General features: G+C 39.2%; 1 protein-coding gene across 1 annotated transcript in view; it reads left to right on the forward strand.

The window, feature by feature from the left end:
• Positions 1 to 14,892, forward strand: part of LOC150082800 (uncharacterized) — a 74,874-nt gene that overhangs the window by 13,742 nt on the left and 46,240 nt on the right. The window contains exons 2-3 of the mRNA XM_090378286.1: positions 1,037 to 1,224; positions 7,453 to 7,579. Of these exons, the coding sequence (XP_090234412.1) occupies positions 1,037 to 1,224; positions 7,453 to 7,579 (315 nt within the window). The remainder of the gene's footprint in view (positions 1 to 1,036; positions 1,225 to 7,452; positions 7,580 to 14,892) is intronic.

The raw sequence follows: 14,892 nt of genomic DNA on the forward strand, positions 1-14,892 counted from the left end.
AAAGTCCATAAATGTTTCTCGCGATATTGATATGATTCAGGCGTTTTCCACCCGGTATGAGTGCACAGTGATGATAAACATGAATGATTACGTAAAACAACTTACATTAATAAAATGACTCCTCCCACAAGCTTTATGTTGAAACAGTGACCTAAGGCGCGCATTGACACACCAAAGTTATCAAAAGTCAGGTATATGTTTTTTTTTTAACGATATCTTGTAGATGGAGATAGTTGTGATACGCTTGGTAACGTTGTTCTTAGCATACCGATTCAGTTTTTCTCCAGCATAGGACCTTAAATTTTCGACATAAGAAGGCCCCTGTCATATTCGATAACTGACAGCTTGGATCGGGGAAAATAATAGATCGATTTGGGTTGGACTGTCAGTTCAGTTCCTAAATCCGAACACAGTAGAAAAATTACTGTGAATGAAATGGAAAGATGTATGAGGCTCGTCCATCGATACTAGGGAATGATTGATACCTTTTGAATCGCTTCATAAATTGAGGGGAATATACCACGAAGACAACAACATACATGCTGTTTTACAGGCTCTAAAGCTTGAAACCGTATTAAAAGCTGGTTGTATAAACCGTTATCTTTTCTCTCAGTACCCCAGTACTTTTGATAACATGACGCAATCAGATCTTTCCGTAGAAGTTGTATGATTCAAATAGCTCTGAATGGTTTGGGGTTAAGTAACTGAATGGTTTGGGGTTTCGTTTGGCTGATTAAATGCAGCGTTTCATTATTTAATAGATTTTAATAGATTTTTAAATTTAATCTATTAAAATCTATTAAAATATTTTAATCAAATATTTTAATAGATTCGTAATGTAATATTTTTAAATTGCTATTCAGGACAGTTCGAAAGTAAAATACATTCTCAATTTTATATCTGCGAATCTATCAGAATTGTCGGTATTTATAAGACATACTTAACACCCAAATTATTCGTGTGACCTATAAATTCTGTATACAAATAATAAACCTAACATGTCGTTCAGTTCATAAAAATAGTTTTTTTTTTTTAGATGGCGACTGCTGTTACTAGAGATAAGCCTACGTCACTACCGAAATTTGAAGAAATTTTTGAAAGTTTTTCGAAGTCTGACAGTCCAGATGATGTGGGCCAAGCTATTACGGAACAGGGCATTGAAAAATGGTTGAAACAAGCAAAGATACTTGATAACGAAAGTCTGACATCGGATGAATGCAGGAAGTATTTTAATCGTTGTTGTACAACGTTAGTATAAATATATATTTCTTCGTTTGTGTTCAATTATTTGTAGTTATTTAGCATCATTTATTTAATTCATTCTTCTTTACTGGCTTTACGTAGGTACATGATTAGCATAACACGTAGGTAGAAAACGTGATGGAGCTCGTGCAACTTGCTATTAAGCAGGACAAAATTTGGTATGGTGGCGTACCATAGAATAATGATGAAATTAGTAGATAGCTAGAAACTTGGAACAGATATAAGGGACATGTATAAGAGTTACCAAAAAGATCACATTACAGAAGTCGATACAAGATGCTCGAAAATATAGTCACATGACATCAGTACGGCGTATGATCCCCTCCAAAGGCTAAACAGGCCTAACAGATACGCTTATAAAGATCACGGTGAACCGTGCTCTCTGTAAGGGTGTCTATAAAATTCTGTGGCAACAAATCCCATTCTTCCACCAGCGCAGACCTTAGCTCATCAAGCGACCGAGGAGTTGGCTGTCGGTGTGCAATGCGACGTCCCACACATATTCGATCGGATTTAAGTCTGCTGATCGCGCTGGCCTCGGCAGTCGTTGAATATCTTCAGTTTCAAAATATTCCTCCACCACTTGAGCTCTATATGCAGTGGTGTTGTCGTGCATGAAAAGAAAATCTGAGCCTACCCTTCTTAAAAGTCGTACATACGGTTCGAGGAAATATTATTCGTATCTCTGCGCAGTTACGGTACTCTCATCAAAAACATGAAGTGGGATGCAGCCGTTGATCGTTATTCCCCCCAACACAAGAACACTGCCTCCACCGTAAATGGCCCTTTCTCTGATGTTGGAGGAATGGCACCGCGTTCGTCGTTGTCTCATGATGAAATAACATCTGGAATCTGTTTTTAGGCTAAAACGGTACTCACCAGACAACATAACTGTACCCTATTTGTCAGAGCTCCAAGGCACATGTTCATGGCACCAGTTTCGACGAGCTCTGCGGTGGTTTGGGGTTAATGGATTTACTACTGGCTTCTTTGCTTGAGTCCATTTGAATTGAGCCTTCTTAATACAGTCCGTTTAGAAATGTGGCAGCAGCAATCTCAAGAGGCAGTTGATGACATAACATCTTAGGGTTCCGTCTTGCTGCTAGAGCCAGATAGCGGTCTGTTCTGGTTGCCGTTTTGCGACCTTGGCCAGCTCTTTTTTGTGATGGTTCCTGTCATCTGAAACTGCTTTGTGCATAGTGCCGTGGCGGCATGGTGCGATACAATAAGTCAACGTTCCACCTCCGCCTGCAACTGCCCGGCATCTCCAATGATCATCTAAACGACGATGACTTGCCATCCTGAGTTGCCATCCATTAATTATTAATAGTAAACAGATACCTTTGGTGTCTCAGGTCAAATACTTAGGGATTTTGTTGGGTGATAATTTATTTTTTATACCCCACTTGGAATACTTAAGTGGTAAAGTAAAGAAATACAACAGCCTCTATAGTCCGGATTACCAGGAAAGACTGGGGGCTCAGTAAAAGGGTCCTCAGTCTTTACTATAAAGGCTATTTTTTTACCCCTTGTAACTTACGCTGCCTCTATCTGGTTTAAGCGTGTAAGCAATGTCAAGTTTGAAAATAAGCTGAATTCATTACAGCGTATTATGTTATTAACAACTTTGAGAGTGTGTAAGATAGTATCGACTAAAGCCTTTCAGGTTCTTGCTGGGACACTCCCCTTGGATTTGTATATTGTATATAGAGCTTTTAGTTACTTTTTAAGGAAGGGCAGACAAGTTACAACCATGTGAATTACGCATGATATTTTGATTGATCAGAAGAGAGAGTAAAAAAATATTTTATTGAAGTTAACAGGAATATGGAAAGAATGTTGGAGCACCAGCATGACTGGTGCTGTAACTAGGTTTTTTATTCCTGATGTATGTTTTAATATTGGAAATAAACATAATAAATGGTTCTTTCCCTGCATGGAAGCCTCTTAAATAATCACAGGGCATGGTTCGCTTAAATATAAGTTATGTGTCTTAGGTTTGGAGAGGATCCTTTCTGTATATGTAGATTACCTGAAACATGGGAACATGTTTTTTATGATTGTCCTCTTTATGAGGAATTTAGGCGTAATTTAAGATCAGTTATACCCGATTTTAATCGAGGAGCTGAAGCTCAATGGGTATACGATTCAGAGAATTTTTCATTATTCCAGGAATTTTGTAGAAATGTATTTAAAAAAAGGAAACAGCTATCTGTACTGGTTAATATAGATTAGAATTGTACACTTTTTTTTTTTTTTTTTCTGCAACTTTGCTGGAGGATTTTTTTTTATTAATTTATTTTTTCTTTCTTTATTTATTTATTATTTTTAATTAATTTATTTATTTATGTATTCATTTTATTATTTTTTATTTATTTATTTTATTATTTTTTTTATATTTATTTTTTTATAAATAAAAAAATAAACTATTTAATTATTTTTTTATTTATTTATTTATTTATTTTATTATTTTTTATTTTTTTTATTTATTTATTTATTTTATTTATTTATTTTTTCTCCAATATCAAACTCGTTTGAGTTTTTTTTTTTTTTTTTGTTTGCAGGCATCAGAAAGAAAACTGATGCGGGACTTGCCTTATGGGTTTGGGGCTAGTTTTTTTTTTTTTTTTTTTTGTTTTGGGCTTCCAGGTATGGGCAGCCTGGTAGTGGGATTGTTGGCACCCACCGGTATTGCACTACCTCCGGTGGGTGCGGGGTGTTAGTGCAAACAGCGCAGACAGTGAAGGAGACAGTGATGCCTGCTCCCTGGTGGCAGAGAGGCCTGTTTTGTTTTTTTCTGTCTTATAACATATTACACACATTTTACACTACAGGCCCATTAGTAGAATACTTGAACACAGAATATACTGGTGGAGATGGACGTTAGTCTGGGTGCCACCATAGACCCATAGACAAGTACATATATAATGAAAAAAATACCATCCCGAGTACTGGAGATGGGTCTCAGGCGTAGATAGCAAGGTTTTTTCCCCTTGAAATTAGTAGACATAAGACACACAGCACGGCAGATGAATTTAATTATTCGGGTGGCCTAAAAATAATAGCTTTTTTTCTTGATTACTGGAGATGTGGCTGTCCCATAGAGCAAGTCAAAAAAACAGGAATGAAGTGATGTGGCCGCAACCATGTTTTTATAGGCATGAATAATTTGTATAATATGCGGCTGTGTAAGAGGGTAGTTCGATTTCTATTGGATACGCGGAATTTGCACACCAGGCTGCCTATTATATCAAATATTCGCCTTCGGCGACACTGTTCACAATAAAATATTGATGAAAAACATTTTGTTCTAATTATGTCGAGCAGTGTATTAGTAATCAATCTCTTCATGTCATTGCAGCAAAATTGTCTGCGCGAGTAGCGCAGTGGTATCGTCACCGTCCTCCTCACACCAGGTGGAAAAGGCCCGGGTTCGAATCCCGTCGATGACGCAAGGAACTTTAATGGGCTTTTTTCACTCCGTGGCTGAGTTAGTCGGTCTCAGGCGTAGATAGCAAGGTTCTTCTCCCCATAAACTGGGTTTTTTCATCAAGCAAACAGGCAAATCGACCATAGAACACACGCAATTTACAGACACAATTACAAGTTAATGTATTGAATTACGGACAACCCTAAAATAATAATAATAATAATAATAATTGCAGAAAAACTGCAACACCTCAGATCAGGAATTTTCAAATTTGCGATTCTGCGACCTCCCTAAAATGATAAATGAATTTGTGCCACCTTCCGTAAAAAAATCTAATGACTTTATTTGGATTAGACTTGGCCGAGAAATATACTGAAAGGACAGAATTCATGGGATACCTGGTTCCTGGGCAACGCGACGTTGTCACCCCTCTCGCTAGTGGGCGAATCCACCTCTTGGCAGATGTGTATATAGGTACACTGCATTCACGTAGACGGTAATTCAATATCAGTATGAATAAACTTAGTGAGTTAATCGACTTTGAAAAGAGGGAGGATAGTGGGTGCGCGACGCATGGGTCAGTCTACCGCGGAGATGGTACAGAAATTGCACTATCGGGAATACGCCATTTCCGGAATAACATCTCATCATGGACAGCGCTGTGGGCTGAGAAAGGTGGTAAATGAACGTGGCCATCCACGTCTGTATTGCATTGTTTCAGCCAACCGGAGAGCAACAGTGTCACAAATCACCGTCAACTTCAACGAGGGAGATGCCAGAAACGTCTTCACCAAGACCATCAGGCGATCATTAGCCGCAATAGATAATGGGAGCCGCCGACCCACCAGAGTCCCATTGCTAACACCACGACACAGGACTCTATGCCTCAACTGGGCGAAAGAATGTCGGCATTGGACCTTGGATGATTGGAGACGGATCTCCTGATCCAGTTATTTCGAGCGGACGGGAGGGTGCGTGTTTGGCAAAAACCGCACGAAGCTATGCACCCGTCATGTCAATAAGGAACTGTTCAGGCAAGTGGACGATCGGTAATGGTCTGGGGCGTGTTCAACTGGCACATTTTGAGACCTTTGGTACATCTAGACGCATCACTGAACGGTCCAGGTTACATGTCCATCCGTAGAGACCATCTGCATCCCTTCATGGTCATCCTGCACCCACAGGGCATTGGACTCTTTCAGCAGGACAATGTGACTCATCACAGAGTCGTGGTGACTGGAACATGGTTTGAAGAGCATTCTGCAGATTATATCACCATGGAATTAGCCTCCCACATGAATCCTGTGGAGCATCTTTGGGGCACTGTAGAAAGGTCCATTCGAGCTTTGGATCCTCCACCCAGGAATGCGACGGAATTGTGGACAGCGGTGTAGCAAGCATGGATGGAAATACCTGTGGAACTCTTTCGTGAACTAGTGGACTCAATGCCTCGCCATATGACTGCACTTATCCGGGCGAAAGGTTGACTTATCCTTTATTAGGTAGGTATAACCAGATTTCTGTTCACTCAGTGTACACGGAGTCGCCGATGCTCTTAAAACCCAATAACAACAACAACCTTCTGAAAAGAACCTGGCACATTGACGTAAATATTACCCACTTTAATAGCTTGTCGACCCCCTTTGGTAGCAATGACACATTCCACCTTCCTGGATAGTCATTCAACTCCTGGTTGATGTTTTGCAGGGATGTCTGATGAGATTGGCCTAATAATGCTCGCTCCTTTTCAAGCACTCTCTGGTCACGTGGAGTGCGCCTCCGTGGTCTACCTATGCGTTGCTGGACGGCGGTGGTGCCGTTATGTTTCCATTTCACGATAACATTACCCAGTCGACTTTGGATGGTGTGGTTCGTTAGCATTTGCACAAATCGACAAGCCAGCAGTGTGACATGGAACGGTAACACCCCTCACGAAATCAGTCAGCCAGCTCGGTTCCACAAGGCATGAGCGCAACTAACTTCTGTGGACCATTGGTCTTATACAACAGTCGTCTGAGCCACTTGTTTATCCGGGAAGGTTCAGTGGACGATAAAAACGGGGGGGGGGGGTTATTTTTTGCAGGTTAGTGTATGTGACTGTATGCGTATCCAGAAGCCTTGAATTTTCTTACTTTTTTCGTGTTTTAGGTTTTTCAGGTATGTGACAAAGCTTGCATAGGCACTAAAGGCTTTCACATCACTGTCAGAGGGTCATTATAGCCGAATTAACTTGTCGCAGCCACCGCTCTAACAGAATTTGAATCCCATCTTATTGACACGAACTTATTGAAGTCTTTGCAAGCGGGACGTCAAAAAAAGTCCCGACTTTGCAAGCGGGAATTCAACAGGCAAAGTCATCCTACACTTACTCTTGAAATTCGCTGGGGTGTAGGTTAAAGAAGACAATTTACAGGCATGATACATTGGCATTCTGTGACTCACATCATTGTTGTTAACCAAAACGACATAACACAACTCTGATTTTATGTTATTTCTTGTATTCTAGCTGATCTACTTGAATTATTTTTTTTTCATTTTTATTACAAATGTTATTAAAATATGAAGTTTTGAACATTTTTTGTTATAACTTGAAATACCAGCTAGAAAATTATGGTATATTAAATAGAAAATTGTGGCTTTTAAGTTATGCATGTTTAAATGCTTTGTCTCATTAATTTTGACCGTAGAAAAAAATAATGTAGATAAACTTAGATGATAAACAGCACATTAATAGAATGAATTAACTTATCTGTTTAAAGAAGCAACAAGGGCCTGATGATGAACGAATTTGAAGACTTTATTAGAGTCGTATCTGATCATAAAAAAATGGACGTCGAAGCCGTTAAAAAAGAAATGTTAAAGTGTGGGAAAGCAGAAGCTGAATCAGTAAGTTTTCTTGTTCTTGCTTTATATACAGGGTGATCCAAAAGTCAGTAAACAATTAAAGAATCGGTATTTCAGTGAATTTTCTTTCAGGAATCAGTGGCTCTGGTTTTGAAACTGTCACTGTCACAGGTCAGCGTTATGCCGACCTTTTACGAAACTGCGTTATCCCTAGCCTGGGGGAAAGGCAAGATTTGGATGTTGTGACATTCATGCAGGATGGAGCACCAACCCATATTGTTTCTCCTGTGAAACAATTGTTACTCTCAGCATTTGGAGAGAATCGAGTGATAAGCCGTCACTTTCAGCATGAATGGCCACCAAAGTCTCCAGACCTTGCGATTTTTGGTTATGGGGCTACCTGAAGTCACGGGTTTACAGAGATCACCCAACGTCATTGGCAAATAAATTTTGAATTGACGGCAGGTAACAATGATACCTCCAGAAATGCTGTTTCATGCTGTCCCTAACGTCGTTGCTCGTCTTCAGGCAGTGCTCGACAACGAAAACCGCCACATTGAACATTTACTATAATGAGGTGCTTTGTGGTGTTACAGATCAAGCGCCACGTGGTGGACATATTTGGAAATAATTTTGACATTCTTTCGGAAAAAAACCCACGTAATTCTATGCATTTTTGCGCTAATCTCGTTACCATACGTCAAAAATTCGCTGAAATACGGATTCTTTAATTGTTTATTGACTTTTGGATCACCCTGTAGATAATATTCAATAATGTGCTTTTGAACAAAAAAAAAAAAAAAAAAATGAAATGAGTTTTTTTCTTTGTACAATTGTCCAGTGTGTAAACAAAATAGTAAATAATTTTTTTTTTCGTATTTGCAAAGTTGTTGAGGAAAGCTGCAGACCCGTAGAAATCTGCAAAGTTATAATTGGAAGATTAGAGATAACGTTCAGAGATACATTTCCTGGTTAAACTATTAGAAACTGGACCTCAGTACCTCGCAGATACTCTCCTTTTTAATTCCATTGCGGATCGAATTAAACGTGATATGGATTCAACTAGTGATACGTATCTTGTATAAGCCATCACTGTAGCAAAACATTCTCCATTTCATATAGTGATGAAGGTAGCTGGATTATGTACCAATATACTACACTAGTGTGCAGAATTTAAGGACCAGTCAGATTTTAACCTGTAGCTTCTCATAGGAGTGGCCAGGATATGGGAAAAGCATACCAAAGGAACCTCGTGAGGTATAGAAATGATGAAGGAAACAACAACGGAAACAAAACGGTACAGAGGGACTTTATTGAAAAATGGCAACATAGCACTGGCTGCCATGATACAGATGCATCACTGCCAAAGATGGAACAAAGGGAAGAGGTGGTCCTCAGTAGGAGATATGACCACCGATAATATCGATGCAGGCTTTGCACCGCCTGTCCATACTTAGAACAATGTTGTTGATAACTTCTTGCGGTAACATTGTCCATTCCTTGTCAGCGCCATCTTCAGCTGGTGAACATTTTCTGGTGGGTGTGGATGGACGTGCCACTAGGCATCTCCCCAGAGCGACCCATATATGTTCGATAGGATTTCGATCGGTGGTACGGGCAGGCCAACCCGTACGAAAAATGTCCTCAATTTCCAAAGGCATATCAACAGCGTTTACGTCACTTAATTGGGACGACATGCCGTTTAATCGGGGCAGGAGACCACTTGGTATTGTTGTTATTTTTGGTTTTTAGGAGCATTAGCAACTAAGGCCATATTGCTCCTTGATATGCGGTGGTCATTCCCTGACCTTTCCGCATCCTCGGTATTTGGTGGTGATGGGCTCGAACCCCGGTCTAATCAAGAAGCGTGTGCTACGCACTGCTGCTCCTTCCCACCTGGCTACGGAGGCGCCGCGGGTTGTGGATTGAGTAGAGAAAAAATAGAATTTCCATTCAGTTTTAAGGGGAATGTGATCTTAATGTATGTTATTATATGCATTTTTAAGAATCTATATAATTTACGAAGCTATTTATCGCATGTATCATGTGCAGGAGCCAGTAACCTTTCCGACTATATGAGTTACTTTAAAAATAAACAGGGTCATGAGTTTAGCCTATCACAATTATTTATAAGTGCATTTGCATTTTATTAAAATATGCTAGCTATAGGATTGTAATATTTTATTATAAAGAGCAGGTAGGTAGATAAATCTCTCTCTCTCGAAATTAATTGGTTATATGCACATTAGGATATGATATTTATCGTAACCGAATTTGCATTAGCATTTAGCATTAGCATTAGTAGAGGCATATGATGCAAGAAAGCAAGCTTATGCAGCATCAGCCAAAAAAAAAAAAAAAAAAAAACAACACACACCACTCCCATTTCACCCCTCCGTTCGTTCGAAATACCTGTCCAGTTGAGCTTTAAATTTGTTTAGGCTATCAACTTCAACAACAAGTGATGGAAGTCGGTTCCACCAACCAACCACCCGCTGGCCAAAGGCAAATTTCCGCACATCTATCCGACATCCGTCCTTCCTCAATTTGAATTTATGCCCTCTGAGGTGATTATTCTGAGCAAGATGAAGAATCCCATTGGCATTGAGCATACTCAAACCATTCAAAGCCTTATACACCTCTATCAGATCACCTCGCTGGTGCCTAGTCTCCAGACTGTAATTTTGCTCCGATTGCATATAATCGATTATCAAAATGTAATATACACGTATGTATGTATAATTACAGTATACGATTGATTATGAATATATCGCGATTATATATTCACAATCGATTATATATACTGTGAAATAGCGAATCAATTTAAATTATATTGAATTTAATTAAATTGAATTAATTTTAATTAGTTATAACTTTATTTTATTATTATATTAATTTTATTTAATTTTAGTTATTTTAATTAAATTTAATTTTATGGAATAAATTTAAACTTTAGTTTTTGTTAATTTCCCAAACTGCTTTTCGTTAAATATTTTTATGGAGTTATTTACGATGACCTGAATTGTTATGAGCGAGGCAAAAAATTCGACGAGCGTTGCTGATTTGTAATTGATTCGAACGAAAATTTTCGATCTAACGTTCTCACATTTACTGAATAACTTGTGATTTTAGTGAAACAGATCCATTTTGGAAGTTCTTGGAAAACAGGATTAAGTTGTAATTATTATTATTATTAGCCATATGGTGCGAATCCCGGTAAAAATATCCCCGGTGAATCGATTTTCATGAAGTATTGTATTTGGCTTCTTCTCTCCTCCCCTTTTTTTAAATAAACGTTTATCACGAACTCGTTTACCGATTTTAAAACAGCTGGATAGGGGGAAAACACCTTACCTCAGCTTAGACCCCCCCCCCTCGACGACACAAATTAATCAGAAAGAAAACGCTCTCGCCTTCACCGAATCACAAAATTCGACTGTACAATCAATCCATTTTTACCGGGGATATTTTTTCCGGGGGATATTTCTACCTGTTACCATATGGTGCAAGGAAGCCTGAGGCTTATGCTGCACCAGCCAAAAAAAAGTTTTCAGTTACCCTGAGAGAAAGAGAGAGAGAGAGAGAGAAGAAGAAGAAGAAGGGAATCACCAAGAAAGAGAAGAATGATGATATTCAGCTCAGGACCCTGGGTGTGCCAAGCCCATATTCACCAGATGTGAGCCAATGTTAACCTTTGCTTTCTATTAGCTATAATATTAGAAAGTATTTTAAAATTGTAAATTACGTAATGTTACTAACTTGCGCGCATTTTAAATGCAAGTTGAGCTTTGGCAAGATGCCTGTAGCGTGTGCCTGTACCATACGTTGAAGGAGAAATAGAATAACTAAAAATATAGTGTAGTTGCCCCTAATTAATTCGACTTAACGTGTAAAAATTTGAAAATATCCACGTAATATTTGTAACAATTCAAATTTATCGTTTTTAGTGACAAATTCATAGCCAACAAGTTTTAAAAAATAGTCGGTTTTGATTAATTCTTCTGCATAGTTCAGTTTGTTCAGTTGCTTATTCATAATTAAACATTTTTCTTTTCTTTGAAAATTTATTCTCTTTGTCTTAAATTCCGGACGTCTTCAAATTCTTGCATAGCTATTAGCAGGAGCGGATTAAGATCGGTTGAGGCCCCGGGCGCAGAAGAAAATATTGGGCCCCTTAAAAAAAAGAGAGAGAGAGAGGGAAAATGAAAATACATGTTAACCATTTTTTTAAATAAATAAAAAATATTATGTACTATTAATGTTTTATTTCCAATACTTGCACATACCTTAAGAGTTCTTATCTGTTACCCCAACTATTATCTAGATGTTCTGGGAGCAAAGACGTTTCACGTGAGCGGGTAGCTAATATCAGAGAAGAGAGCTTAAAAAACTTCAAGGGTTGTGTTAGGGTTGTTAAATATACAAGAACAGTAAATCTTAATTGTTTATACAGTAACGTTAGAAGTGTCGTCAATAAAATGAGCGAATTCGAACTGCTGGTTAAAACAAGTAACGCGGACATAATAGGGCTTACAGAGACGTGGTGCCACCGGGAAATTGGGGATGATGAGTTTCAGTACGGCTTGTATAATGTATTTAGGAAGGATAGGTTAGATAGAAGGGGTGGTGGGGTAATGCTTCTTATCAGAAGCAGCCTGAGTGCGACGATAGCTTTCCCGGATTCAGACATTTCACATGCTACTACAGAGTCTGTATGGTGTGAGATAGTTGGAAACAAAGGTATAATGCGAGTAGGAGTAATCTACAGACCAGGTGATTGTGAAGATTATGACAAAAGCCTCTACATGCAAATGGAATGGGCAAGTAAGCGTCAATGCCTTATTATGGGTGATTTCAATTTGCCTCTAATTGATTGGAGTAAATGGGAAGGAAACTCGACATGGGGAACAAAATCTTTAAATCAACTAGATGACTGTTATTTGTATCAACATGTCAGGGAAAGTACTAGAGAAAAGAATATCCTAGACCTCATCATCACACATGAATCAGATGACATAACAGGGCTGACAGTAGAGGAACTAGTAGCAGGAAGTGATCACGGAGTTCTACGGTGGATGATGACGAGAGAGGTAGCAGAAGTAAAAGGCAAAGGAATGGGTTTTAATTTCAGAAAAGGAAATTACGATGCCTTAAGGTACTACATGGCCTCTATTCACTGGGTAGATATCGCGCAGAGAATTAATACAATTGAACTGTGGTACGCTTTTAAAACATTAATCACAGATGCCTTGAATGGGTATATACCATTAAAAAAATACTCCACGAGGAGGGTTCCAAGTTGGATGAATAGTGAAGTTGCCACATTACTTGAGCAGAAAAAGGTGGCATGGAAAGGTTACAGAGCAATAAAAAGTACTGAAGCCTATAACAGCTACAAGGTGATGTGTAATAAAGCCACAGAAAAGGTTCGACAGGCAAAGGCAGTTTATGAGAAATCACTACCAAACAGAGCAAAGAGGGGGGATAAAGAATTCTTCACATATATAAATGCCAAGAAGAGCAGGACAAACCAGATCGGACCTTTACGTAAGGGAAAGGGGACAGTAATAAATACACCAGCTGCCGTTGCAGATGAACTCAACAGTTATTTTGCATCGATATTTACAAATGAAAAGCCTTTTGTGGCAATGGGAAATTGTGGGAGCGAAGTTAAAAAATATGTAATTAATGATATTGAAATTTCGCAAGATTATTTAATGAAAAAACTTTCGAGCCTACAGATCAGTAAGGCTCCTGGAGTTGATAGAATATACCCTATAATCTTAAGAGAGGCGGCAAGCGAGAGCTTGCCGCCTCTCAACCACTGAGGCTAATTATGCGAGCATCACTAGACTCTGGGGAGATTCCCTTGGATTGGAAAAGTGCAAATGTATCTCCCATACATAAGGGTGGCTCTAAAAGTGAAGTTGGAAATTATCGACCTGTCAGTCTGACTTCAGTAGTAGGGAAAATTAAATTAAAAATTAATTTAATTTTTAATTTAATTTAATTTACCAGATTTGTTAAACATGATTTTCCCTTTACGAAACCATGCTGAGTATCCTTGAGAATTTCAATTCGATCCAAATGATCCTGAATTCCACCCTTGATCATTGCCTCCATGAAAAAGGCCGCCGTAGCCTAGTGGTCAGGCGCGCGGGTGCATATGTACACGTGCCTTGAGTGACCGGGGTTCAAGCCCGTGACTGCTGAATACGGTGTTGTTTCTTGTATTCTGTCTATCTTGTGAACTCCTGGACGACCAAATGATCAGAGGAGTTCACAAGATAGACAGAATACAAGAAACAACACCGTATTCAGCAGTCACGGGCTTGAACCCCGGTCACTCAAGGCACGTGTACATATGCACCCGCGCGCCTGACCACTAGGCTACGGCGGCCTTTTTCATGGAGGCAATGATCAAGGGTGGAATTCAGGATCATTTGGATCGAATTGAAATTCTCAAGGATACTCAGCATGGTTTCGTAAAGGGAAAATCATGTTTAACAAATCTGGTTCGCTATTTCGAAAGGGTCACTCACGAGCTGGATTTAGGGAATAATTTCGACATTGTTTATTTAGATTTCAGCAAAGCTTTTGACTCAGTCCCACATGAGCGGTTGCTTTATAAGCTGGAACAGGTTGGAATCACTGGGAAAATCCTTAGATGGATAGAAGGATGGCTTCAGGGCAGGAGGCAGAGGGTTGTGATAAATGGCTATTCCTCAGATTGGGTTGATGTAAGAAGTGGGGTTCCCCAAGGATCAGTATTAGGACCACCGTTGTTTTTAATTTTCATAAACGACATTGATGAAGGGATAGAGGGCGTGATGTCTAAATTTGCAGATGATGTTAAAATTGGTAGAGTAGTTAATGATCACTGTCAAGCTGAGCTTCTTCAGAGAGACCTAGATAGACTTCAGGAATGGTCAGAAAAATGGCAGCTGTGCTTTAATCCAACAAAGTGTAAGGTATTACACCTGGGAAACAGTAATCCCAAAAAAACTTATTCACTTGGTGGAGTTCAACTAAACCCAGTACTGGAGGAAAGGGACTTGGGTGTTACGATACGGTCAGACATGAAATTCTCTGAGCATTGTAAACAGGTTGCAAGGAAGGCCCATGGTGTCCTATCGATGATCTATCGAACTTTTGCAAGTAGAGATAGGGACGTGATAATCCCATTATATAAGGCTTATGTTAGACCACACTTGGAATACTGTGTTCAAGTATGGAGACCGCACCTAAAGAAAGACATCGAGCTTCTTGAAAGGGTGCAAAGAAGGGTAACTCGCCTGGTGAGATCGGCAAAAGGGCGTCCTTATGAAGAAAGACTTCGAATATGTGGGTTGCAG

This window comes from Mastigoproctus giganteus, chromosome 7, assembly GCF_048544385.1.
Source record: "Mastigoproctus giganteus isolate SK-2022 chromosome 7, ASM4854438v1, whole genome shotgun sequence".
In the NCBI taxonomy this organism is placed as follows: domain Eukaryota; kingdom Metazoa; phylum Arthropoda; class Arachnida; order Uropygi; family Thelyphonidae; genus Mastigoproctus; species Mastigoproctus giganteus.